This window comes from Nicrophorus vespilloides, unplaced genomic scaffold, assembly GCF_001412225.1.
Source record: "Nicrophorus vespilloides isolate i.1.1-1 unplaced genomic scaffold, Nicve_v1.0, whole genome shotgun sequence".
Taxonomy (NCBI): domain Eukaryota; kingdom Metazoa; phylum Arthropoda; class Insecta; order Coleoptera; family Silphidae; genus Nicrophorus; species Nicrophorus vespilloides.
The window spans coordinates 205008-232688 of record NW_017095789.1 but is presented as its reverse complement, the minus strand read 5'-3'; the positions used below and the strand labels follow the sequence as shown (position 1 = coordinate 232688).

The following is a 27681-nucleotide window of genomic DNA, read 5'->3' as shown; positions in this document are numbered from 1 at the left end:
GCTATCGCGACACGACCGCTCGCCCCTTATCAACGCAGATTCCTTATCAATTGAACACAACAAAGCTATTGTGTACACTCAATGCTATTATGCCACTCGCCTTGGACACACCGCTTACTTTTGAGTATTGTTCATTATCAACGCAGCACACGAAAAAAATATACAACATATAAAAGTTACAAGAACACACCACACTTTAATAATATTTTTTTCTTCACCAACCATTTACTCCTGATTCTGTACCTACGCAGTGGCAACACCATTCTTATATTACATCAATAACATTGAGCCTACTGATAATTAATCGCTCTGCTCACATGCAATATGTTTATTTCATTCACTGTATTGTGTTAATATCATTTCATTTAACGTAACCATATTTATTTATTTTTTAATTTTTTATTTTATTAATATTAAGAAATTAGAAAAAAAGAACAATAGTCATCTAAAAAATTCTATATAATTATTATAATTATAAGATTGATTTTTACTATTATTTATTTAAAAATAGCACTTTTTAGTTGTTTACTAGTTTATAATCATATAGATTAAATAAAAGTGGTTAATTTATTTATATTTATCACGGTTATCCTTTCTGTTTTGTTATATTCTTCATCAAAACTGTTTATGTCATAACAATATTTCATAAGAAATTAAATACAAAAAAGTACTAATTATTGGTATTCCTCAACATTTCATTATTAACAAAAAAAGAATTATGGATTTCTGAAAATTAAACCACATATATAGATGTTTCTTGAAATTTTTGAAGTTTTCAATTTTATCACAAATCTTATAATTTTTATCTTATAAATAAGTAAGAATTAAAATTAAAATAAACATATTTGATCTAAATTCTAGAAGATTGAAATGGAGTAGATTCTAAATTGAATAAATCAATTTTCTGCAGGTAAAAATTAATTAGAAATTGTTCTTTGAATAATTAAAGCTACTATTTCAAGTTGTCTTCTGTTTATATCATTCATTTATGTTCTTTTGTTTTTAAGAAAACTAGTAGTGATTACAAATAAATCAGTTTAATTTAATAGCTTTATTTTTATTAAACACAAGTTATATTTAAATTCTATAATATTTGGATTGCAAATTCAGTTAAATTTCCTACATAAATATATTTCATTATATTTATTATATCTGAATTGTGTTTTTTTAATGGAAATTTTATCAACTGAAATATAGTATCCATTATTTAGATACTGATATTAAACACAGATGTAATAATATATGCTATAACATGTATATAATATATTTTTGGAAACTTGATATAATCAGCAAGTAGATAAAACTTTCTTAAAATAAAAATATCGTTACTATTAACTACCAGAACTTAATTAAACGTTTGGGACGTTTCCAAACATCGATTATTAAATACTTTCCAGATCCTAGTTTATCTGTCGACGTTCTACGTAATAATATTGCTTTCAAGTGGTTTCCTCATTTCCTTTAGGATTTAAATAAAAAATTGTATAGTTCAATAAATGAAAGTATAAAAGATCCACAAATATTGTATGAATTTGCATTACGTAATTCTTTTGAAGATTAACATGGTTTTCTCATTTATATTGGGGGTTAAATCAAATTTGGCACATGTCTATAAACATAAATATGAATTTAGTTAAATTTCTGTGTATCAATATTAACACATGGATTACTAAATTATTTCTAATCAACTTTCTGCGTTATGTAACGATAATTGTTTGCAAGATTAACAAATTTCCATTATTTTTTATATCAAAATATATGCTAGGTTTATATTAAAAGGTATGAATAGATTTGCTGGTGGTCCGTTGAGGTTCAGATTGATTTCTTATAAATAGAGACAGGAGAGTGTCGTGTGTTGGTGGCGGCGGCGTCGGCGTCGGGCATCGGTGGCGTCGACGGCTTATCGCCCATTCGCAGATTGAATATATTTCATATGTTTTCATAAAGCACATCTGGCTAACGCTATCAGTCAGTGCCAGAAAAGTCCATTATGAGATGGCGAGGCCGTCGAAAAACCGACCTTATCTCTGTATAAAATTCCGACCAAGCAAAGTAACGCACGCACACAAACACTCCATACATATATATATATACACACACATACTGATTGACACACACGCATTCACTGTTGGTAGAGAAAAATAATATAAAGTAAAAGAGATACGGAGCAGAAAGAGATAGCGAGTCTTTCAAATATGCCTTTTGATATTATATGGAGATAAACTTTACATGCACGGATCATTTACACCGGAGTAAACGTAGGTTTCAATAACTGTTTTATACTTGTTTACATTTATCCAAGTAATGTGTTTATTTGCAGGTTGTATGCGTGGGTGATCAATGCTGTACACCTTTTTCATTTTTATCTATCCGATCCTTTAGATGTACTGTATGTTCGAATTGCACATCGCATCTCTTCCTTTCCATTGTCTTCTTCCACCAAATATAGTAAACAATAACTTACATTAAAAGAATATCACAAGAATATAATTGAATCTCACATTTATATTACTTGTTTAACTTTATCAATTTCCTTAACCTTCAGTTTTATGAGGATAGTGATGTTTCTCAATTCGTCGACGTTTCATAATGTCAAAAGTTTACTACTTTTAATTTTCTACAATAAATTTATTAAGTATAATAATTTCAATAATCCGAAAACTAGTTTATCCATAATTCAATAACAACTAGCTTCTTTTTTAAGAAAAAATATACATTTTTAAATGATACTTAAATATAATAGATACATGTAAATCCAAAAATATATAGTGCGATATCTTATGTTCTATACTAGTATAATTGATACTTTTATACTATGTGCATGAATCTCATGTTGCACTATAGGAAATGGGAATTGTCGACTATCTCCAATAAATACAATGTGAATGTAGGTGATTTTAACGCTCTCTTTTTTAGACTGAAGTAAATATTATAATAAAGATGTAATTCCGATTTCATTGTAACTAATATTATTTAGATTACATTAAATACATGTAGATCTTATTAAATTTATTTATGCAATTAAAATAATGAAACTTGAATATATCAATTATGTATGAAATTAAAAATAAATCTTATGTTTTATTGTAGTTCGGAGAATTATGAAATAAATGATTGAAAATTGGCTTAGAACATCTACGGAGAGTGTAACCAAGCAACGCATAATTCTTAGCTTATGTAATTGTGACATTTAAGTCCTAAAAATAAATATATTGAGGAAGTAGTGTATACAATGATGTGCATTTGTGAATATATTAGGTAATATTGAAATGTTTGACATTGAAAATATGGCGTCTGTTATGTTATCTTCATACATTTTTTACCTTATTTATTGTAGAATCTTATCGGAATGGTCAGCGCAGGTCAGGCGATCAGATAACGGCATATAAACAGTGATAATAGCACAAAGTTTGATGATATAAAGAGATCGATTCATTAGAATCGTCAAGAATAAAGAGGGAGAGAGATGATGAAGAAATGGAACGCAATACATGCATCCATCCATGCACACATTTCCTATAAGCACACGATAATCAAAGTTAATTAACATTTTAAATTCGAGGGAAGAATTACATTTTAAGTAAAACGAGTAATTCTGGAAATAATTTAATCGGACGCTGTGTGGTAAATCTAATTATAAAGCAACAAAATAACGGATGCAATTTGCATTTAAAAGGTCTGAATGGGTGTATTTAATTGTGGCAACATTTCCATAATTAAAAGAAGTAATTAATTTCGAGTGCAATAATTCTCTCGTTCGCATTTAACTAGTTCGCACCCCGCCAGACGGAATTGTGCATGGTGAAGAAGAGTAAAAGCCACAACCAAACCAAAACAACCACCTCTAGCTGAAAACCTCCCTCATCTTCTGTTCGCCTGATAGTTTTCGTCGCAACCCCCGCTGCGGCCCAGAAGCAACAGGTGATCATATTTCTCTCTCCGCCTATCAGTGTTGCCCCACTCTTGGCCCTGGTTTGCTTCATCGGGGGGTCGGTACACCGTTTTGACGTTTAGGGGTTGTTCTCGTTGTGTGTGTGTGCGAGTTCGCTTGGGGTGACGACGCTGTTTCGCTCCACAGTTTACGTAATATATACCTATACCTTCTATCCACATATATATATAATAGGTGTTTCCATGTGTGAACGAGTTTGAACTGTATTTTAGTGCGTGCACATTTTTGTTTTCGCGTATTGCCACTTGATCTTGTGCGATTTCGAATGACTGTGTAGCTATTTGCGTGGATTTCGTGCTCAACAATGAAATGGTAATTTTCTGCGACAACAATATGGGTGAGTGAGAATCATTGCTGATAGAAATGAAACGTGATAATCGTCGCATATTTTCGCTTCGAACGTTATACCCATTGTCCTATCGATTGAAAACTATTAACGCGATCCGGGTGAAAAATTACAACAACAAAACAAGTGGAAAACGCAAAACTGATAGCAAACAGCTTTATTTAAAGTACGACCCTTTTGTCACACAGTTTGTTTATTTTATTGGCCACTGTTCCGTCTTTTGTTATTGTTCATATCAACAGCGTAACGTGGTTATGAAAACAGCAGGATTATGTACAAATTTAACTATTCATTGTTAAAATTAATAGTTTATTATTGTTAGAATGCAGTTTCGTTTCTAAATGAATATCATCAATCAATACGTGTTAATGATATAAAATATTAATTTTCAATTGAAATATTTACAATCGTATAAAAAAATTCAAGTATCATTAAGAATATTTCATCATCAATGAACATTAACATCATCAATACTCCAACATTTTTATTGTGTTTATGTATACTTACAATAACTTTCAAAAAGTATAATAATAATACAAGCTCATACATACACTAAGGGTTATTGGCCGCAGTCTATCAGACATTTAAATAGTTTATAGCCTGTCAAATAAGAATACTTGATGTCAGTATTGCCTACAATTCAGCAAGTAAATTGTCCTATGCAAATCAAGGACTATTATTAATATTATTACGATATTTAGTACGTACCACGTCTAATATGCTATATATATGCCTTTAATGACTATTACATTTGAAAAGTTACTTGGCAAGTATCTCGTAGACTGTACTTTTCTTAGATGAACGTTATTTTTTTATTGGCTGATAACGTTTAAATGTATTTGAATTGCATTTAGAATAAATTAGGTTGGTTCATCTTTTGATATAATGATAAATATACATACATACATACATGTTTTTCGTCCCTTTGGAGAGACAGACAATAGTTGGCAGATCAACGATACGGGGTCGTATATACCGGCTCCAGCAACGTTTGCGAAGATAAGATGCTTTTACCGATAGGAACCCGAGCGATCGAAGAGATAGTGTGAAATGGAGGGCGATCATATCTTTGCCGTCTTCATGATGGCAAAGTATACTCCTCTCTCTCTCTTACACTCGATCCACCACACTACACTTCGGTCTGTTTGAATTCCAGCGTGCTGCCCAGGTGGCCCTAACATGTCTGAATACATTCACCAAATAAAAGCTATATGTGTTTCGATTGCGAAATTAACCGGATACTCTTCTCTTCTCTCCTCTGTACTCCTCTCTCTGTACGTCAAGAGATTCCAGATTGCGCGCTTTTCATACTAGTATTCCTTCTTCGTCTCATGCAAAACGGCTCCGACTATTTCTCACCCCAATTCAAACCAGTTTTCCCCAACCAATAAAAGCATCACGGATCACCTCGTTACATACACAACTAATTTCGAAATGTAAATCGGCTATTTATATATGCATTTATCAGCGCAAACAAATATTTATACTATTTTTTACTATTTTTTTTTCTGGTTTCAGGTGAGTTTCCTGTTCATCTTTATAATTTGCTGATTTAGGTTGATTGTTATGGTGAGTAGAAAATTTATGGGCTCTAACACGTCACCGATAAATCACGCGGTCAAGTGTTTTGTGTTGAAAACAACAAAACACGGGCAATTTATCAGAGGAACAACAACTGTTAAATTCGAGCATACTCTTGTTTTTTAATTTATTTTCTCTCGTAATACGAGCTCTTCGTTTCTCAATCGTATACAGATTCGATAAAAAAAAATAAGTCCTTTGTTTGTTGTGGTCTATAATTGTGCAGGTAGTTCAGCTGGAACACGTTAAGGGCGGGTTACATAAAAGTGTATTATTTAAATACACTCTGTTATAATGGCAAATTTATTCGGATCCGAGAAATGCACTTCGATTCATAATTTAAGATAACAAAAAAAAAATAGCGGTTTTTTTTTTTTGCAAATAATGTATGCTTTTTCTTTTCAAATTATGTAACCTATTTTTTAATGCACCGTGATTCTTATCCGAAACGAAACTTGTTTTGTTATTGCTCTTTTGATTATGGCAATTTTAATTAGTTTAAGATGATTATTAGGTGGAGAACGATGCGAATGAGTAGGTCCGGGTCCGAAGTGAAGTGTGATATTCGGAGATAAGGAATGCGGCGGGAGTTTTTATGGTAGATTTAGTGAAAGTGAAGTGAAATTGGCTGTTTGCACCTGAAATGTCAATGGCTTGTAGTGATGTTGTGGAGATATGGTACGGTCGGCGGGAGAGCGGAGGTGGTGTTTGGGGTCATATGAACAATATGGTGTGTATACACAAGTGAAGGTGTTGCATTGATTTATGAGTGGTGCGTGGTATGAAAAGTATAAGTTCCCAGTGTCGAGGCGATATAATCTGGACTGGGCCGACCGAGCTAGTTAATACGATAGGATCAGTTCCATAGAGGCCAAATAGCTCGATCTGAAGTGATAAGGTGCATGGCTGGGGCTGAGGGGGTTGGCAGTACTGCGGGGCGGCAGCGATGCATGCATTCGATAAGCGTCGGGCCAACCGTTATCAGTGCTCATCAATCAGCCCCTAACTGATAAACAAACTCAGCTTAAATGCCGGGGCCCTCTTATCACCACCGACGGTTTCAATCTATAAAGTCTGGAAATTGCGTTCTTCTATATACGCCAAATGAAAGGACACCACTGTTGTGTTCTTACTTGTTACTTATACTCCTTCCTTCCTTTTCATTTCGATAAAAACAATTCACTTCATATCTGTATCACTTTCCACATCCTTTTTAATATTATGTACAAAAAATATTGTATTCAACATCATTCTGTTATCAATATTTAAAAGTTTGAAAATATTAATAAAATATACATAAAATTAGGACGTTTTGATTCAAATTTATTGAATCTAATTTCTTTAAGAAATAATTTAAAAAAATAACTATTTATCATGAATTTATAAATTATTAATAAGTCCAAAATTTCATTATAATCTTATTGGTATTTGATAAAATATTTGAACTTTAATATATTAATAATTCAAATATCATTTTTATTTCATCTATGAAAACAATTCTGCTTCCAAATTAATGATTTTTTATTTGATGGAATAATACATTTTGCTCTAATTCTTATATAATATTCTTATCACAAGATGTATAGATTTATATACCAATTAGGTAATTTCTTATGTGGCAAATAATAATTTATAAGTCCAAAATTTCATTAAAATCTTATTGGTATTTGATAAAATATTTGAACTTTAATATATTAATAATTCAAATATCATTTTTATTTCATCTATGAAAACAATTCTGCTTCTAAATTAATGATTTTTTATTTGATGGAATAATACATTTTGCTCTAATTCTTATATAATATTCTTATCACAAGATGTATAAATGTATATACCAATTAGGTAATTTCTTATGTGGCAAACCTTTTGAATCTATTTCAAATTCAGGATATTTTATTTTCATAATTAATGATCATAATAAAAGAAACAATTATTTTAATTAATGTATTTCATTATTAGTTTTTTTACTATTGTGATGTAATCATTTTTTGCTCTATTAAAGTTTTACTTGTAAGATATATATCTTTATTATAAGGTTGATGGATTTGAGTATTGTTATGTAATCAGACTACGTTGTTTCTTTTAATGTCCCTATCCTAATGACAAACACATTCGTTTTTATTTTAGAAACAAAGGCAAGGCTTGTTCCGCGTAAACCCGCGATCGTAATCCAGATCTCTCTCTTTCTCTCGAAAGTGTGTGAACGCGTATACCTATATAGATTCGAGCCAGAAGAATTCCCTCTTTATTTTCGAGCCGGGACCAATCCTTGCCCGATGTCATCCTCGATCTGCACGTATCTGTTGGGACAAAGGCAGTTTCTGATTGACCATATGGCCGTTTTTTGTTCTTGCATGGCCTTTGGTTGGTTGCTGTTATTAATATAAAACACGGTCCGGGCCGGCCTGAAGACATAATGAAGATCGACGCGTCTGACAAGGTAGTAATAGTCTCATTGTGATTCCGAACGCGCTGCTTACACGTCATTTCCCCGCGTTAGTCTCACCCTTAACGCCGCTAAACATGCCGTCACCCGCACTTATCCTCGCTCGCATCAACCGGATTACTTCTTGACAAAATACAAACTATGTGGGAGCGCTCGACTACGAAGATAACGGACTTGCAACCGTTCCCCGAGTGCATGCAAATTAAATTAAAGACGGCCCATTATGTAACACATTACGACAGAAGAACGCTGCAAAGAAAACAAAAATAAAATCGAATTAAGAACGTGCCTCTATAAGGACCATATAAAGTAACTAGTATACACGCTACTCTCGATTAGCGCCATGCCTCCTCCTATCTCCGAGCTTAATATTATAAGAAATAAAGCATGGAATGCATCAGCTTTAAGTGTTTTACTACACGATTTACCTGCATAATGTTGCTGTCTTCAACACCTAGTAATGTATACATCATACATCCTTATTTAATGTATTTTTTTATTTATATCAATAATAATTACGTTAATTAAAATTATAGTAAATAAATATATATATTTCCTAGACTATTATAAATGATGGCGTTTGATAATTCCCTTATAACATTTATCTGCATATAAAAATTTCAATTTAGTTTTCCAAATTTAATAGATACGATAACATTCTTGTACAGCTTTGTATTTCATTTGAAATAATAAAAAAATATGCGTAGTATCCTGGAATTTTCTCCGTTAACCAGAATCCAGATAGATGATCAAGCTTAGCTTTCAAATGCATAAAAGGCGATCTACCGTACTCCAGTTTTCTCTCGCTTTTCACAGTTAGGAGACGGATAAAGTCCATTCTTCATAGTGTAATCTCTCTATAAACAACTAATCAGCATTTTTATGTGTTGTGATAATGTTCTTACATATTTTGCAAACGCAAAGCAAATTGAAAGGTGAGTTTTTTTTGTTGTTTGAGACAATCTGAAAGATAGATTTTGGGTGGTCACATAGTACTAGTGAAGAATATAAGTATTTTGGTTGAAGTTGAATCGGCCACTGTTTCTGCGTAGAAAATTGTTGGCCTCTTAAGGCATCGTTGGACTATAATTCAAATAATGTTATGGCAGTCTGTTTGTTCTCTGTGAAATGGGCATCCTCCGTAATGCCTTAACGATAGGCTACGAGCTCCCGCCTTATCTCTGATTGAAATCTCATGCTTTTCCCCGTAACTTGATATCTTGATATTTTCAGACGTGCAATCAACTTATGTATACGGCGGTCCAATAAATATACGGTTTTATGCGGGGAATAATATACAGGGTAGAGAGAGCACCGACTAAGAAGGCATGTATATCAATCGGGACTTTTTTCCATTAATTATCGGGTTATCGTCGGAACGTTGGGCAAAGTTTTGTTTGGCTTAACGCTGATGCAGTCGGCGTATCGCGTCTGATAACCGAGCGCAGACTATTTACGTTCAGATTTGACGATAAGTCAATTTTCTTCAAGGTTTCGTTGCATGCCAAGTGTCAACCCCGATGAATAATTATGTGCCAGATGCTTCTTTTATTTTCGGTTATCATCTATAACACTGCGCGAATACAAGCATCACTTAGAGCTAACGAAAAAGTTGCTGCGATAATTTCAAGTAATAATCATTGTCGCTTATTTGTTGAGTTGATTGGCTGGATGAAATATTGGTCGGTATAAAAGTTCGTGTACACAATATTTAATATGTTTTTATCCGGTTGTGATCTATTGAAATAAAATTACAGCAACGGCATATTACATTCAGCCAAACTAAAATATTAATCAATAAAACACAATGCAGTGTGTATCAGCTGTACGAATCAAGAGGGCCTGGCCTGTCTATTGTTAGACGTTTTAAGTTTATTAACGGCGAGGAAATGTGCGCCTTTCGAAAAAAAAAAATATAATATATATATAAGAATAATAAAAAGAAATCATGATAGTATTGCGTTTTAAAATATCTATTTCAGTACTTTATCCTTCGAATTCATCTTAAATAGGATTTCGTGTTATTATTAAGTTCGTTCCTTCGTTCATTTTTGTTTTCGTCAATCAGATTAAACGCGAATGGGGAGATTCAATATAACTGCGTGTTCGTCTTATTAAAAATTTTCATTTCGCCCTTGATTTGGATGGAGGATGTCTTCGATCGGATGAAGATTCCTTTTTTGACGTGTTTAGGGGAATTTCGTTAACGTTTTTTTAATGGGAGGCGAACGACGTCGTGAGAACGCACAGAGATATCTATTAACTCTTCAAACAATTTATCATTCCTAATCTGATTACGAATGTATCGCTCTTATTATGCAGTCCGATCAGTAATCGTGCACTACCGAGGTCGAACAATGGACCTATCACTACGAGCCAACGGTGCTGATTGAAACTTTCAAATTATCATTACACTCCAATGACGTACTCCATTTTACTCTCACAGTACATTCAATGAAAACGGCAACGATTGTTTATTTTCAACCAAGTCAATATCCATTCACGACTTTTTTTTTGTATCGTATTCATTTTATTTGAACAGGCTTCATCTATTTGATATTGATGGTTGACAGCTAACGAAAGTTAAGCAACGAGTGTTGAGGTTACTATCGGAATGGTTTACTAAGTTGAATAATAAATAAGTAAAAAATATTTGCTAGAATAACCCGTTTTATCACAAATTTAAAAGACTAAATAATCTTGATGCGCCAATTAGTAATTATTAAAAAAAATTATTAAAAAAAATTAAAACTCAATCCAAACGAAAATAATCTTGTGCCTCTGTTCTGCAGTCGTTTGGTATGATTGTGGCGAGTGAGACATGTTTGTGTTTATTTTTTATTTTATTTTTATCACTACTACTAACTTTTAATTAATAATTTAATTTTATTGAAATAGATTTTATGCCCTTAATGAGTGATACATTGCAAATTATAAGCGAATTGTTGGGTATCAGCTTTAGTAAGTCGAGAACAGAAATATTATTACGTTCTACATAGATTTTGCAAATGATAACTCTCTCTTACATTAATTATGAATGACGTTGAACAAGAGTAATTACTTGAAATCTACTACGGTGGTCATTTCTGCTTTCAATCGTTGCATAATTCTATACTTCGTTAATTAATAAAAAAATATAAATATTTTATTATTAATAATTATAAAATGGTTAAAGATCAATATTATTTACTTTACAATGATGCATATCGTTTTTCCATATTAGAATCTTATTAATAACTTACTCGTCACTACATCAATAATTTCTAATTATCTAATAACTAATATTTTCTGAAATTTTGTAATTCTCTTTCCTGAAATTGGTAATTTGATTGAAAAAGAGTAGAATAATATTTGAATTTGAAAATATCCGCTATTGTATGAATGCTAATTGTTAATATTATTTCTATAGACAAAACCTACGATTGTTCTTTATGTTTCATTAGAAATCATTATTTATGTATTTTAAATGATATAATTTATTATTAAAATCGAAGCCTGCAGTTAGTGTTAACCTTTCATAATATTATTGAATACGGTGTTTATTTTCCTATAAATATTCTTAATTATCGTGACTGCAATAAAGTTTGTATTCAAAGTTGCAGATCATTTATCTATTTTATTGTTATAACAGTAGGTGTATTAATTTATATCAGCAATACATTATGCAAAGCATTAATGTAACGCTCGGACTGTATTTAAGTGAAATAAATTTGTTTTTAACGATTCCATATATAGGTGAATGTATTACAAGATACTTTTTTCTTGTTGTTGTTGATGTTGTCGTCGGTTGCGCCTGTTCTTTGCCAGGCCACTCTCGCGCGCAAAATAGAACGCAATTGGTTAAAATAAGTGGATGGTATTGAAGAGAGCGCTCGGTTATCTGTGATCTGTACACAAAACAATGATATTTCTGTACGTACAAAATACAGTCGGGAGATAACCAATCTACCAGACACATACAAGAATCAGTGTGGTGTATTCCTTACACGAAAGGTTCGTTTTTCTGCGCCGGACGACGATGCCAATGTTATTTGTGAGACTCGCATACATACATCTACGTCCTTAACTTAATACAAAACATTTCAACAGACCCCTCATTATTCCACCAAACCAAATTCAATTCCACGCTGGAATACTACAGCTATGGGAAAAAAATCGAAATGATTCACATCTATAATTAAAACTGTTTTAAAAATTATATATGAATATATATGAAATTGTTATAGGTGATTTTTATTATTATTGGTTACGATAAGGATTTAGCATCTAAATAGTAAAGTTTTAATTGGATTTTATTTTATGTATTCATAACCGATTAATTCTGTAGGTGGATGGAGATAAGGCGCGAATGGAAAACGTTCGTTCGCGTTTGCTTCTTTTCTGTTAATTAAAAGAAAGATAATAGGATTCTATTAGTGTGGAGGCATTGTAAATTTTGAGTGAGAGCACTCGCTGAAAATGATGTTTCTGGTGGTATAAATAAATGTGATCGTCCGTCGTTGGTAACAGTAAAATGAAACGGCGTCGAAAGGGGATTGTGTTCAAGTATCAGAAAATTAAAATATGATTTACCTGAAAACAATAGTGGGTGAGAAAGACTAACAATGCCTGAAGCTGAGAATGCACTCGCGCTGGAAATAAAAGATAAATCGGGTATATAATGTAATCTATAGTCGTTCATCTGTTGGATTCAGCTTGAATGCTTTCGAAATCTGCACTGCAAAAAGCTCATGAACGTTATACGGCCTTTTGTTCGGCCTCTTTTGCGTTTAAGACATGGCCACCAGATCGCATTGATTTGCTCCTCGTGCCATCCCCCCAAACAACCCCCCCGTTTTCCAACCCGTCATCGGATACACACCCCCTTTTTGCAATTAGTTTTATCAATTTTCCCTCGGAATCGCTGCATAATAGTTTCCATTTGTTATCAAATTATATTATATAAATATATATATATGTGTGTATTTGTATTTGTATCTACTTGTATTATCTTTCGCTGTTTTCATGCAAACGCGCGTACCATAGATAACGCATCTACACATAAAACATGAAACGAAAAAGTATTTATAAATAAAAAGCAACAACGACAACAACAAAAATATAAATATAAAAACCGTATTAAAATAAACGTGCATTGTTATCTTTTGGACTTTTGTGACGGCCTTTCCTACCGGAATTTGTTATTCGCGTATGAAAATTAGGATAGGTTCAACTTTATTGCTTCACGATTTACATACATGCATCGTAATGTACTGATAACGATTCGTCCGACTACTTATTTCAAGTGCAATTGTTTCTTTTGTTATTAAGCAAAAGTTCATTTCAAATAATCTTTTGTACATTTGCAAAATAGAATTGCGAATCTTGCAATCAATTGTCAATCCTCTAATGTTGAATTATTATTACTACTAAATAAAACATATAGAAAATTTTCATGTAATAAATGTGTACAATAAATATTAAAATATATTATTAATACGTTTATTAACAAGGTGTATATTGTAAGGATATATGAATTGTGATTGAGTGGTTCTTGAAGGGAGGAAAGAAATGTAATGTTTCCTTTGAAGTGTTAAGTGCTGTAAAGAAGAAAATGTAAAGGAAGTGCGCGAGTAATATGATGTGGATGGAGGTACATTCTGCGAAGCACGCGTTTGTATTGGGGTGGTCTTAACAAGCGCTAAAATCAAACGGAAGCGACATCCCCAACCGTCGAGTGCCATTGACTGTGCAGCAACTTCACTCCAAGTTGTATTAATATTCAATTACCATCCGGTAATGCGATCAGAGGCTATGACTAAGAGCCCTTCCATCTATCTATGTCCATTCGATTCCTCCTTTATTACCACACGCTTTCTCTTCTTGGCGTTCGACTCCATCGCCTCCCCGACCACTCGTCTCTTACTCTTTCTCTGCCTTCTTCTCCTACTTCTCATTCCTGCACTCTTAATTTTATTTTTTATTCCGTTTCGATAATGAAGGCGATATCACTGACAATATTTCTCGAAATTCAGGTAATCATTTATTCGGAGAATTGAGTCGGGGGGATATAGATAAGCGTTTCGCGTTACCATTCTATATAAACCATCTGTCTGAGAGTGATCGCGATCCGTACACGATGGGCGGAAACGGGCCCACAGCATCGACCCATCCAATGTTGGGTTTTGTTTGTTTTCGTGGCGTGGCGAGCGCGCCGATACCGATCTCGAAATTCTTTTGCATCCTCTCTCACTGCTCTTGCTTTCTTTTCACCGCACCAAAACGAAAAACAAACCAAGAAACAGAACAAAATGAACAGGAGAATAAGAAAAATAAGACTATGGAGGAAGGAGGTGGAGATGGAGTAGAAGGACGAAGACGACGAGAAGAATAAAAAGGAGTCCAAAACGGACAATCCGCATGGACCATTTTACTCGCTGCCTCCGATCTGGACGCATTGATAATTTTCAATTTTATGCGACCCAAGAATTTCATTATTAATAATTCCTGCTCATAAATTTCATTAAAGGAATGCATTTATTTCAACTCAGAGGCGGTGCCTTTTTCAACTTTCATATTTTGCGCTTTGAATTATTAATGCCCTACATATACATAACAACTTTTTTTTTACACACTCAATCTAGTCGCACATCACCTTCATCAACAATCTGATACACCAAAATTCCACCCTTTTGTTTACCTTCTAATACATCTGATGATATTCACATAAACCTTGAACACTTTTTCTAACGGGTATACAAAAACACAATCCAATGAAGAACATTTTTAGTTAAAAAAAAAGAACTTTACAACTTATATTAAAACAGAAAATTCTCTAATCTTTTATTTAATTTTTAAATTAGTAGAAATCATATTTCTACTTTTTATATATATATATTACCTGTATGTTTTGTTACTCTCAGTTGTATAAATTGCTAAAGTATTGTTGAGTTTATTGATGTACAATAGATATTTTGAAATGCTGAATGGAATTGTTCATAGCACATACCATGCATAACCTTTTTTATTCTGTACTTCCTTTATCCATGTATAAACCAGTTACGCTTACACACCTGGTGGACTATGTCTGCAAACACTTAATCATTCCTTTGAATTGAATGACTTTAGAATATAATATCATTGAAATATATAATAACATTTTGAATAGCATTTACTGTGTTTATATCGACAACAATCACTATTTCTTTTACTAAAATTGAAGAGGTATATTTTTTTTATAATGGTAATTTAATGATAATCATATAAAATGTTAATCTCTCGTTATTTATTAATTAATAATTTCTTTAATTTTATTGGTATCATTTTGAGAATATTATGTAAATAATGAAAAATATGTAAAGTATGTAGTCATAATGAAAATACAGCAATATGCTGAAACTCAGGTTCATTAAAGTATTTTACTTTATGTTTCATTAATGTGTTGCTTAAAGTAAAATACGGTTCTTTGCAAGAGCACTATTTTAGGAAAAAGGAAAAATTTTATATCAGAACTGAATGAATGGAAGTAGAAATGATTGATAAGAGCTTTTTGAAGGAGGCGGTTATCGTTGAAGTAAATGGATATTATCATGGTGAACATTATTTATCTGTTATCTTCTTAGGAGCGGGAGGGGGTTTGGAGGGAGGAGTTCGGGAAAAAAGGAAAAAGGGAATAATTCGTTATCGTCATCTCGGGTGGAGAAAGAATGTGCGGGGCGGCAGGACGGAGCGAGAGGGGGGTGGGTTTTGTGTGGATGGCGAGAGGTGGTGGAGGACGAGGAGCACAACTCAATCGCGCGATGTTAAATTCGGCGTGCATGAATTGGCAGTGAATCAAATAACGTACAGAATTGACATTTCCGAGAATGCGGCAGGTTTTGTCGCGATCTCACTTATTCATCTGTATGAATACTTTATCGCAGCGGTTGCAGACGCGGATGGCACAAGGGTGAATGTGCATCTAGCTTTCTTTTTGTTATCCATATATCAACCTTCCATCAACTACTAGAAATACAAATAAATTTATTATAATTTTGCAGTTATAAATAATTTCAAATGTATATATAAGTTGCGTTTACACATCTTGCTGTTTCCGGCCCTTTTCTATCTTTTGATTATAACTTTTATCTAATCTTATGTGTGGATGTGATAAGTATATCATTTTACTCGCATAAACGACAAAGCTAAGCATAATAACACGGTAAAATGGAAATGCCGACTTAGTAGTTCTGATTTCAAATATTATTTTGCTGCTATTAATTTCCTTTTACATATATAAAAATGTTACAATGTTTTCAATAAACCACATTAAACATTAAATTAGATGCTTTCCTATTTTCATGATAGATCTAAGTCAATGGAAAAGTATATCCAGTTCAAATCACTTCTTGTTTTTCCAATTGTGAAATATAACTTGCAAATGATGATACTTTTTAAGTAACAGATTATATAGATACATAGAAAAAAAAGAAACGAGGTTTTACTTATTCTTTAAGAGCTTTAAAAAGGTGTTGTTCTTATTGTTACAACAAGGAAATGCAATATTGATTTTTTTTTTAATTTAGGTTGTTGAAGTTTGTAAGAATCTGTGAATAGGAATGGGATGTTTTGCATGGGTGGATTCATAGTTTTAAATAGAGGACAAGTTCGGGTGCCTCTTTCATTATTATATTTCTAATGGTGGTAGACAGGAGCGTCCTATCATTTTTCCGCACGGATGGTCGGCTCTGTAGGGCTACTGCCTGCCGAACTCCGATAGTCGGTGGTCGCCTTGCGTCATACTGATAAGCACCAGAGCGCCAGTGGGAGACGAGGGGGTGGTGGTGCGAGCGGGGTCGAAGGGGGTTCAAACGGTACGAGGGGTGGCGGCGGCGATGTCACCTACCTAACACACCCGCCCTTCATCCTCCACCATCCAACACCCCCGAACAGTCGGTGTCATCGCGCCGAATGCAGAATGGCTGGTAACGCGCGATATGTCACTCACTCGATCACACGTGACCGACTTTTATTAGAGACAAAAGTGTCGAACGTTAAAAATACACACCCCACTTGATATTCCACAGATAAACCGCGACTTTAGAGAATATCGACGACACTCGAAAAAAAAAATGTACGAAAAACGCGAAAAAACACACATGAATTATTGAATACCATAATTGCATCCGCAATTAACATAATAAATATTAACTGATATATCTTATAATAACAGGTTGTTTATTAAGTGTATCGTGTGATACGCCTAACAAACATGCCCGAGGCACTTATATAAATTAAATACTATTTCTGCAATGAGTTATGGTGCACGAATTGATTCAAAAATTATAAAGAGGAAACGGATAGCATTTCTCGATAATAAATGTAAAAAAAAACAAAGAAACGCTTTTCAAGATGTGTTGAAATTGATTTTATTTTGGTATCAAAAAATAATTGTTGTTAAACCTGTTAATTCATTGCGCATATAGAGAATGGATACAGATTGTTAAGATAGGTTCGAATGTGTGAACGTGTATATATAGATTTGTCTAATAATTTATGCAAATGCTTAATTAATCCACGCATTCTAAATAAGCGTTAGTTAAGTAGTTTGGATATCGATTCGATTCTGAATAAATTGAAGTGTACGTAGGATTGGCGTGTCGAGTTAGATTAAGTTGTTTGACATACTAATGCTAGGTTCTTGCGGGCGAAGAGGTGTGGCCGTAACTTCACATTAATTATACAATGCAAACTAGTCCGTCGCTTATTGTTTCTTATTTAGTTTTGTAGTAAAAGATGTAATGACCCATTAGTGGTCTCAGATAAAGGCGAGCATAAATCATGCCGCATAATAATTGGAAAATAAAGCTTTCCTCAAGAGCGAAATTGGTGGTTGCTCGCTTCATATATATATATTTTTTAATATGAAGTCTGCATCTTGCATCGAGGAGGGGGAGAGAAAGGCTCTCCGCCGTTATCGCTCCGACGGGATCACCATTTGTGCTTGTTTATTTTAATGTTTACGGGTTCATAATTTGGCCTGGACCAGTTCTTAGATGCTATCTTGCCATGTAGGTGGCTTGTAGTTCGGTCCTCGAAGGCCTGTTAGTGACTTAAATATTACTGGTTTAATACCTCTACAAATTGAAAACGTTCTTTTACACACGATAAATTTATATCCGAACCCATAAACCCTTTTCAATACTTCTAATTCTTTTTATTTATGCACATTATTAACAATAAATCACAATACATTCACACAATTTTATTTCAATCATTTAAAATCACTAAAATATATTAAAAAAAAAAACACATTTGACAAATTATTATAGTTAAGCAACATTCTTGATTTGGTGATCCGATACCAACATTTTTCAAAATATTTTCGTAATTTTTTTTGTTTGTCAATTTACTAATTTAATTTACATGATACAAATTTACATGGACTTTAAAATTTAGAGTTTTATATTTTCTTTATACCTATATTCAGTAGCCATTTGCAACAATTCAATTTAATGTTATTTTGTTAAAAAATTTAAATCACTTTATCGTTTTATATTTCCTTGAAAAATCTATGTGTTATACCTCATTATTTTCTGAACGTATTATTAAATATAGCCATTTCGCCAATGCGCTCTAATTAGCAGGTATTAAGTTAGCGTAAACCTTGACATTCTTCCTCGTAGTTGATTTAATTAGATATAGTTTTTTACGTTGTCCATCCCTTTATTCCGCGCAATACATACATAGGAGTTTAATCAACTTTAATTAGATTTAGTGTATATTTAAAGCAGTTCTGGTCAGTTTGTGTGTCGCGTGTTTTTTGATGCGCCCTTATCAGAAACGCCAGAAGAGGGTTAGACCGAGTTAACGTTAGTAATTAGGAGCCGCTGATAAGGCTGACGCAGAGTCCACACTTTTTGTTATATTCCTCCACTAAGTGAGATTTGACATACCACATTAATTATACACTAGACCAGCTAGTTGAGTGGCTCCGATTATCATCATCCCCGATCTCGGAACTATCCTGGATGCGATTTATTAAATAACATTTTAAAGGAACTACTGAAGCAGAAGAAACAATCGTTGCGTTCAGTCCATGAATGCTACCAAGGATGCTACCTTAATTACACATCGCTTAATTAATTGCGCAGTAGCCGTGTGTTTATCCGTTGTTTTGTTTTTAATAGTTCTGTAGTTCACTTTTATTTTTTCTGAAATATTACCTGCGTTTTCTCTACAGAATGAATATTTAACATGCACTGTTGATTTTCAAACCGATACTACACACACACACACAACGCATCCAGACATATGTATATTATAGTATGACTGTGTTCCTTCTTTTTAATTTTTTAATATTTTTAATCATCCGCAGATGGTAACTGGATAAGATTAAGTGCGAGATAACCGTCACGTCAGTGTGATCAGATAAACAACAATGCCTCAACTGCTGGGATTATTTTATCTGTGATCTCCTCATTTACTTCAAACTTCATTATGATAGGGAATCTACGCTTGTCTAACAATTTTAATGCCTATTAAAATTTTGAAAAGAAAGCAGCGAGAAGAGGTTCTGAATGATAATACATGAAAAGATGGAACATGTGTGTGCATATGCTTTAACACATCTCATCATTATATTGTTAGTTAGACTGCACCACTGTAACCACTAATTAAGACATCAAATTAAGATTGTTTCCGCGTATCCTTTGTTTTCGAGTCGGCACTTGCTGTGACATCTGTTTGTGAACGCCACAAACTCTCGTTATCATTGTATTTATAAATAGACGCATCCTTATCACAGTTTGATTTTATTTTTGTTTTGTTTTATTGTCGAAACATTACTTTATTTTTATTTTTTCAAAATATATTTTAGTTTGTAAGCAATATCGAACGGAAAGTTTCCATGTAAATTTTATTGGCAACTAATTTGGATATGCGATAAGTGATGTTTAGTTATCTGTTGCGGTGTTACTGCATCTTTTGTTTTCTTTTTGTCTGTTTCGATTATCATTTTTGTTTTGTGAGATCTGGACATGACCTTAGAATCTAACTGCATCGTCTTAAGTTACCGACCTTCAGTTGAATTGTTTCGTTCGTGCGAGTCGGTGTTCTCTCTTCACACAAGAGGTACAGTTAGTTTAATTGCTCCTGATAACGTTCAGCAGAAGAAGTGCAGGAAAAAAGTGTGTGCAGCAACTAATGCCGTTTCGGATTCTAACGTACATTATTATCTGCTGTCAAAGGTTAGTTTTATTTATAAAACACGACTTTGCTTATATGTCTCAGCCAATTTAATATTAATAATGTTTTGAAACATACATACATACATTTTCCGTTTACATTCGTAAAACTAAATAGTAAACAGATTCGTTTATTATAAACTTCATGCAATTACCGAGACTTGTGTAATATTATCCAGGCTTACTAAATATTAACTTTTACATTCAGTTGATTATTTTACCCTAATTACATTAACTTAAATGAACAGTCTGCGACTCTGGGGTGTATAAATTGGGTGGGACTACCTGATTACAGATCTGTGAATACCTTTTTTTTTATAATGTTTGCAAACGCATAGATTAAATACGAGGACAATGTCACGTAATATTGATGCTTCTAAAATCTAACAAGAACATTTTACTTACATTAATTAAAAAAAATATTTTTTAGATCATACCAAATAAAATACTTAAAATTTACTTTAGTTTTAGATTAATTTAAATGTAAAACTTTATATGATTACTGAAATAATGAAAAGATTATAAATTTCACGTGTTTTATTTAATATTGACAATGCAATGTATTATACAATACATCAATTTAAATTAAATAATAATAGCAAGAATTCAATAAATAATTAACTTCAACACTACTTAATAAACAATTAATGTAATTTAAAAGTGAATTTCAATCTGTGCTTGCTCCAATTAATTACATCTACTTTTAAAACTTGTTTTTGTTTATTTTATTTCGTGCTCTTAATGAATTCCTCAAAAGTTTATTATTATATTTTTTTAGATAAGGCGATAATTGGCTCGACCAAAAAAAAAATGAGAAGATAATTACGAGTTTCACATACTTTCGTTTTATACGCAGATCGAATCGACACGATAAAAGTTATTTTAAAATTTATTGCTCGACGATAATTAAATATTTCGCCAATGGATATGCAAAGATGTTTGTTACATAATACATCTTCATTGCTTTACTTTGATTTGCTCTTATTGAACAGATATATGATGCTTTAATCGTGTCTATTAAATTTGTATATGATTAACAAATAGTATGCGTTAAGCGAAACTTCGTTATCTGAGGTTAAATAGCAAAGAAAATGAAATACGTATAACTTTATTAAGTTATATATTATCTAAAAATATTGAATACATCATGTTTTGCACTCGTATTTATGATTTCTGGGGAAACCCCACAATTTAGACTTTAGATCATATTAACAAGAGCAAGAGTTATCATATGAAGCATTGTATGAAAAACTGGTTATTAAATAAGTGCGTTACAACATCAAATGTAAATCAGCATTAGCATTGTTTGTGGTACAACTGATAGTAATCAACGAGAGATTAGGTAAATAGGAAGTTTGTGTAAAAACGGTTGATAAATCTATTATTAGTATAGTTAGATAATGAGCGCTCGCCGAAAACGGAACTCGTACTCTAAAGCCAAAGCATCGATAAGAGGAGCGAGCAGTCAGTCTACGATGGATTTGTGTAACATATTTTTATAACATATTTCAGTTTCAAAGTCGACTCAAACAATCATATTCGCAAGTACACCGTCGTAAAGTTTTCCTTTATCAGTTATCTAACACGATATCAAAGTTGGAGAGTATACAGTTACGGGAGATAAGAGCGTGAGAGATATAAGACACCTAGAGTTTAGTGATTATTAGTTGTTCTTGCGATATCGTTCGCGACGGTCGCGTATGCAAAGCGATGCCAGTTCTGCTGTTTCAGTGCTTCGGTGATAGTTGATTATGTGTAATGTGAATTAAAGAAAAACGAAAACACAAATTACACTCGATATGGCCGTCGAAATGAAAGCGTACTGCACCGCTGCGCCCTATTTCCCATCCAAGCTAATCCTTCGGAGATATTATTCAACGCTGGAGAAGTTCCGAGATTCGGGTAAGAACAAGAAAAAATTAAACCAATAAATCCATAAAACCGGTTACCCCCGGAATCAACCGGCACCTCAAAATCTTTGATCATCATCTGATTGTTACGTACTTTTAGATTATTTGATTACAAAAGATACCAATCAGTCGAAACGATAAATTATTTAATGATAACAATAAGATCTTATAAGATACATAGTGCATATAAAAATCGTGAATATACTGTGTTTTTTTTTCAAATATTTTCATATCGCTTTACAACGGGCGACAGTTATCTAGAATTGAAACGGATATCTTCCTCAATAGTCAATATTTTGATGTCCTCATATCGCGACTCTCTATCTGCGTGCGTTTGTGTATCATCCAAATATTTGATCAACTGATTTCTTACCGATGGAAGCGAAATTGCAACTTCCCACCACTTTATCACAATTGCACGTTCAAAAACCAACAAAACCAAACCAGATATCAAATATATTCAACATATTATATTTATTTTTAATGCGTATATTCAGCAATATCGCAATGTTCCAAATTAGAGCCGATACAAATTTGTAATGAAAATGTTGCTATTCAAGAAATTTGATCATTATCTTGATTTTTCATATTTTATTTATATTGCTGAATATACAAATTGTAAAATAAATGACAAATAAATAATTATAAGAAAGATGTTAATTTAGCAATAGGATTACGTGATTTATAGTAGTTCAATTAATGCTGAATGAAATGAGAAGCAATCAATATTATAATACTGTGAGTGCGGTTTGTACGGTTCATAAAGAAGTGGAAAATTTAAAAATGCGAACCTTACTACAAGCACGTTATAAAATTTTATGGGGTGCATAAATACTCTGAACGATTGGAATCTCGAAGGTATTATGTAAATGCGAATAATCACAATACATTTATATAGCAATAGATGTCATGGTTGATAAATGCCTTCGATATTAATTGCAGAAATAAAAATACCACTGAAACTTGCACTTATCAATGAATAAATTAAGTTTAAAATAATAAAAAAAAAATTGCAGGCGAAAGCTAATCTGCGGCGCACGACCGGACCGGACGACGAAAGCGAAAATTCCGTGATTGTATGGGAAACTGATTGTTATTATTTACAAAGTGAAAAGTTAACTCTTTGTTAGCACGGCATCGAATTTCTCATTCGGAGGTGGCGGAATCCATTTTTTTTTGCACAATTTTAATTTATAATTAAATTTGATAAGATTATTAGATAAGTATTAATAGTTTAGAATTAAATGTAAGTTTAATTAAACTTTAAGTTTTAAGCGTTTTGATTGATTAGTTTTGCTACAATTGAAATGTACTAATGTATTTGTAATGTGTACTTGATTTTTGTACTTACTTTATCAAGTAATTCTCTAGTAGGTGTTTAAAGTGTAACGGTAATTATGTGATTGATTTCTTGTGGGGGTGTTCTTTTCTCGTACATAAATTACCTAAGGGACGATAAGATGAAATTTTTATAAATTGCTCAAGGTTCCTCGGCATCTTCTGCATATTTATATACACTTTGTGTAGCTTGTATATTAGCGACGAGTCGCGGTATAAATCAAGAGGGGTTGTGCGGTTTGTGTGTGCGTTATGCAAGAACCGGCAGGGTGTGATTCACGTTTACGACATGAGTTGGCGTGATCTCTCGTGGAGGAAGGAACATCTCCTGTAATCATTTTCGCCGAGGCATTGTGGTATGATCTATATACAGGCATGCATACAGCGCCCTGTATCAGATAATGTGATATCTATGAAGAATGGGAGCGACTTTTCGTTGGATACGAACGACTTTCGGTAGGTCGAGGTCTAATTATTCTTGCCATCGACGGTGCCGGAAGAATGCGTTGTATGTGAGTATGTGAATTTGTTGGTGGCGGTGGATGGTGCGGGGAGGTTATACTCTCCCCTTCGCCGACGATTAGACTTTTTCGGCTTCTGAGTTCCTAATGGCGGATCATTAGGGCCCAGGTAATCTGCAGCGCCTCTCTTCTCCTTCTTTTTTTTTTCGCCGAACGGGAGATAAAAATAATAAATCATTGTGGGCTCCTCCGTCGCCCGCCGCCTGCCCGGGTTCTTCATGTAATTCTGATTACGCTGGTGCCGATAGATAACACTTATACCACCTACACAACCCAACCCCTCTTTACAACTTCAGATTCTTACTACTTTCCTTTCAGACGTTCTACATCTCTTTATGCCAACAAGTATTACATCATTAAAATATTACAATTTCTTATGTTATGGCATAGATTTACTCCATTATTGATTATGTACAATAAATCACATTTTAAAAGCTATCGGAATGAAATACTTAAATGATTTAACACTTTATGTTCCATATGTGTAGATCCAATTGTCAATTTTGGATCTTAAAGAAAATGATTTCAAGAAACGATATAAATTTGATTTTTATGATGCCAAATAGTACAATAGAACCTATTTTTGTGCGGTTCTTTTTTATGCGGTTTTCTTTAAAATAGGTTTTACTGTATATTATAGAACTTGAAAATAATACACTATTAAAGATTATGACAAACATGAGTGTTATTAGTAATGATTAATTATTACTACTTGCACAATTTTCTATTATTAGAAATAAATTGTATTATTGAATATACGCTATCAACCGTAACCATTCTTATCTATTCTAGTCTAAATTATATTGTTTTCGTTTAAAAAAAATAAAGAAATAGATTGTGTTTTCAAATTAGAAATGAATGAATTATAATTGTATATTTAATCTATTTCCGATTGAATGACTTCAATATGTTCAACGTAATACCAAATAAAATATATACGTATTAATGTTATTATAGGGAGTAAATTGCAGAATTTTTAACTGTTCAAGATAATTTAATGCTAGAATGGCTTTGTAATCAGGAAGCACATTAGAAATTACTCAGCGCGTTATATGAAACAATAATTCATTATTCTACTAATATCCGGTATAGCCGGAAGTTGTCAATTTACGCTGTGTCTATAATATATATGAAAACGGTGTAAATGATCTCAGGTTCCGGCATTGTAAAAAGTATAGAAGAATTATTCGATAAACTCGAATATTAACTTCCTCCTTGCAAAATTACAACAATTTATTACACGAGGTGTTGATTTCCCACACGGATAGTTTCGATTATTGTATGGATGCGCATCAGTAAGACTTTCACGTTTATTTTGATGGCTGATCACAATGCACTCTGTCAATTTAAGCTGAATGTAATCATATACATCAATGCGCAATCTAGCAATCTGCCTACTTTCCATACATTCATAAAAGGGTATATGATTTGAATGCATTTTACAAGATATTTACGATAAATTCTTTACTTCGTTCTTTAGTTATGGTCGTTGCGAACCAGCACATACAATACGCTTTTATATGTGTGTGTGTGTTATGTGTGTTGAGTGTGTGTGTATGTATACGCAATTCTATCTATCCATAAGATCGCAAAGTTCGCAAACCACCCAGGCAGTCCCCTTATCTTTTTACAACTTTAACATATAACTTGGCTGTCAAATAAGAAATTTATACCTGACTGTAAAAACATTATACGTGCTGTATCATATAAATAGGCATTGCACAAAGAACCGAACCGTCCGCCAGTTATGCAACCGACGATTAATGATAATTGCCAATAGACCTTATTACATGGTCTTGCAATGTACACACATAACTCATCATTAAATAATAATACGTTTGATAAATCGAAATATTTAGATAACTGGAGGTTAAATTGCTAACGTACAGCTGAACATATTTGCAATGAATTATTTTTGGGACAATTTTATCCAATACTAAGTAAAAACATAATATAGCAGTGGTGATTCTATTTTTACATATTCACCCAGATGTATGCATGAATGCATATACAGTGAACGTGGAGCAACTTGTTTTCACATCATACCAGTAAAATATATATATATGCCAACAAAAAAAAGAAGTGGTGTATAAGTAGCGTGATATTTTACAGCAATTAGTCTGGCTGGGAGAGTTCCATCAGGCAGAGATAGCGGCAACACACAGAGACCGAGAGGCCGGTATCTTCGAATGAGATAGCAACTAATGCGATCCGAAGATAACTCTCACTCACATGCATACATACACATTCACTTTGGACGACGAAGAAGAAAAAAAAACAGAAAAAAAGACATAACGAAACGTTTTTATTTATACTTTTATTATACAATTTATATACACAAGTTTCCGAGCAGCCGTATATTTTCCAAGAGGTATTCCCTTCAATATTTATTATCATATAAACCTGGAGTTTGTGATATCAAGTATTAAGTATTTGCACTTGTATCGTTTGATTTCTAACTTTATGATGTTTAACTTTAATTAAGACTTTCTTTGGACACGAGACTTTCTCTTTATTTGAATATTTAGTTCATTTGTTGTGTGCTAAATGTGTATAAAGGAATTTGATAAATTCTTAAGTTTGTACTCTTTGTCATAAACCATCTGTGGACCACACGCAAAACTGATATTAATATTTTATAAAATTCAGTGCATATCTCATCAAGCAAAGTCTAATTACCATCAATTAAAACGTTTATATCTACGATTTTATTATCCATTAATTATAAACATAATTTTTTGTTTCATTGCACAATTATTATATAATTAAGACATTTAAGAGTTAAAGTAGAACAAACTTTAGTTAACTTAATTTATATTCATTGAAATTTATATTAGAATTGTAACTTAGACAAGTACTAGATAATAATTTAAACATTATTAATAATTACTTTTCAAATTAGTAATTCTAATCCTATTATGTGAATTACCATTGAAGTGAGTGTTTTTATAAATTGACATTAAAAAATTGTATATAAATAGTCATGTTACGTTCAATACTATTAAACATAGTTATTATTTTCTGATTAGGCAACCTGTTTGTGATCCTTGGGAAATAACCACTGATCATTTAATTATATTTATAGCGATAAACAAACGCCGTTCGCGATAATATGAATAATTTGATGATGTGGCTATCTGCGATGTGAATCATATATTGCGACTTCTTCTGGAAAACCGGCGATAATGAATTTACTAATAATAATTATTACACATCATATCCACAATAACCAACATCAGGCAAAACACACATACGATAAAGACATTATTTGCAGTGATTTGTTGGACAATCTTAATGGAATCAAGTTCAAACGAAATGTGACTGGTAACGCGACTTAGTAAATAACAATATATACAGTTGAAGGCAGTCAATAACCTTGTTTTT

General features: G+C 32.7%; 1 protein-coding gene across 5 annotated transcripts in view; it reads left to right on the top strand.

Annotated features, from left to right (window-relative positions):
* The window catches only part of LOC108564288 (zinc finger protein ush), a 103600-nt gene that overhangs the window by 50172 nt on the left and 25747 nt on the right, over positions 1–27681 (top strand). The window contains exon 1 of one of the 5 annotated variants that reach the window (XM_017923337.1): positions 20278–20531. The exons of 3 other annotated variants lie outside the window; for them this stretch is intronic. Coding sequence is in view for 1 of the 2 variants with exons in the window: in XM_017923295.1 (XP_017778784.1) it covers positions 22328–22430 (103 nt within the window). In the remaining variant the exon portion in view is untranslated. Of the gene's footprint in view, positions 1–20277; positions 20532–22254; positions 22431–27681 lie in introns of those variants that run through there. One more of the 5 variants, XM_017923295.1, reaches the window with a different exon arrangement.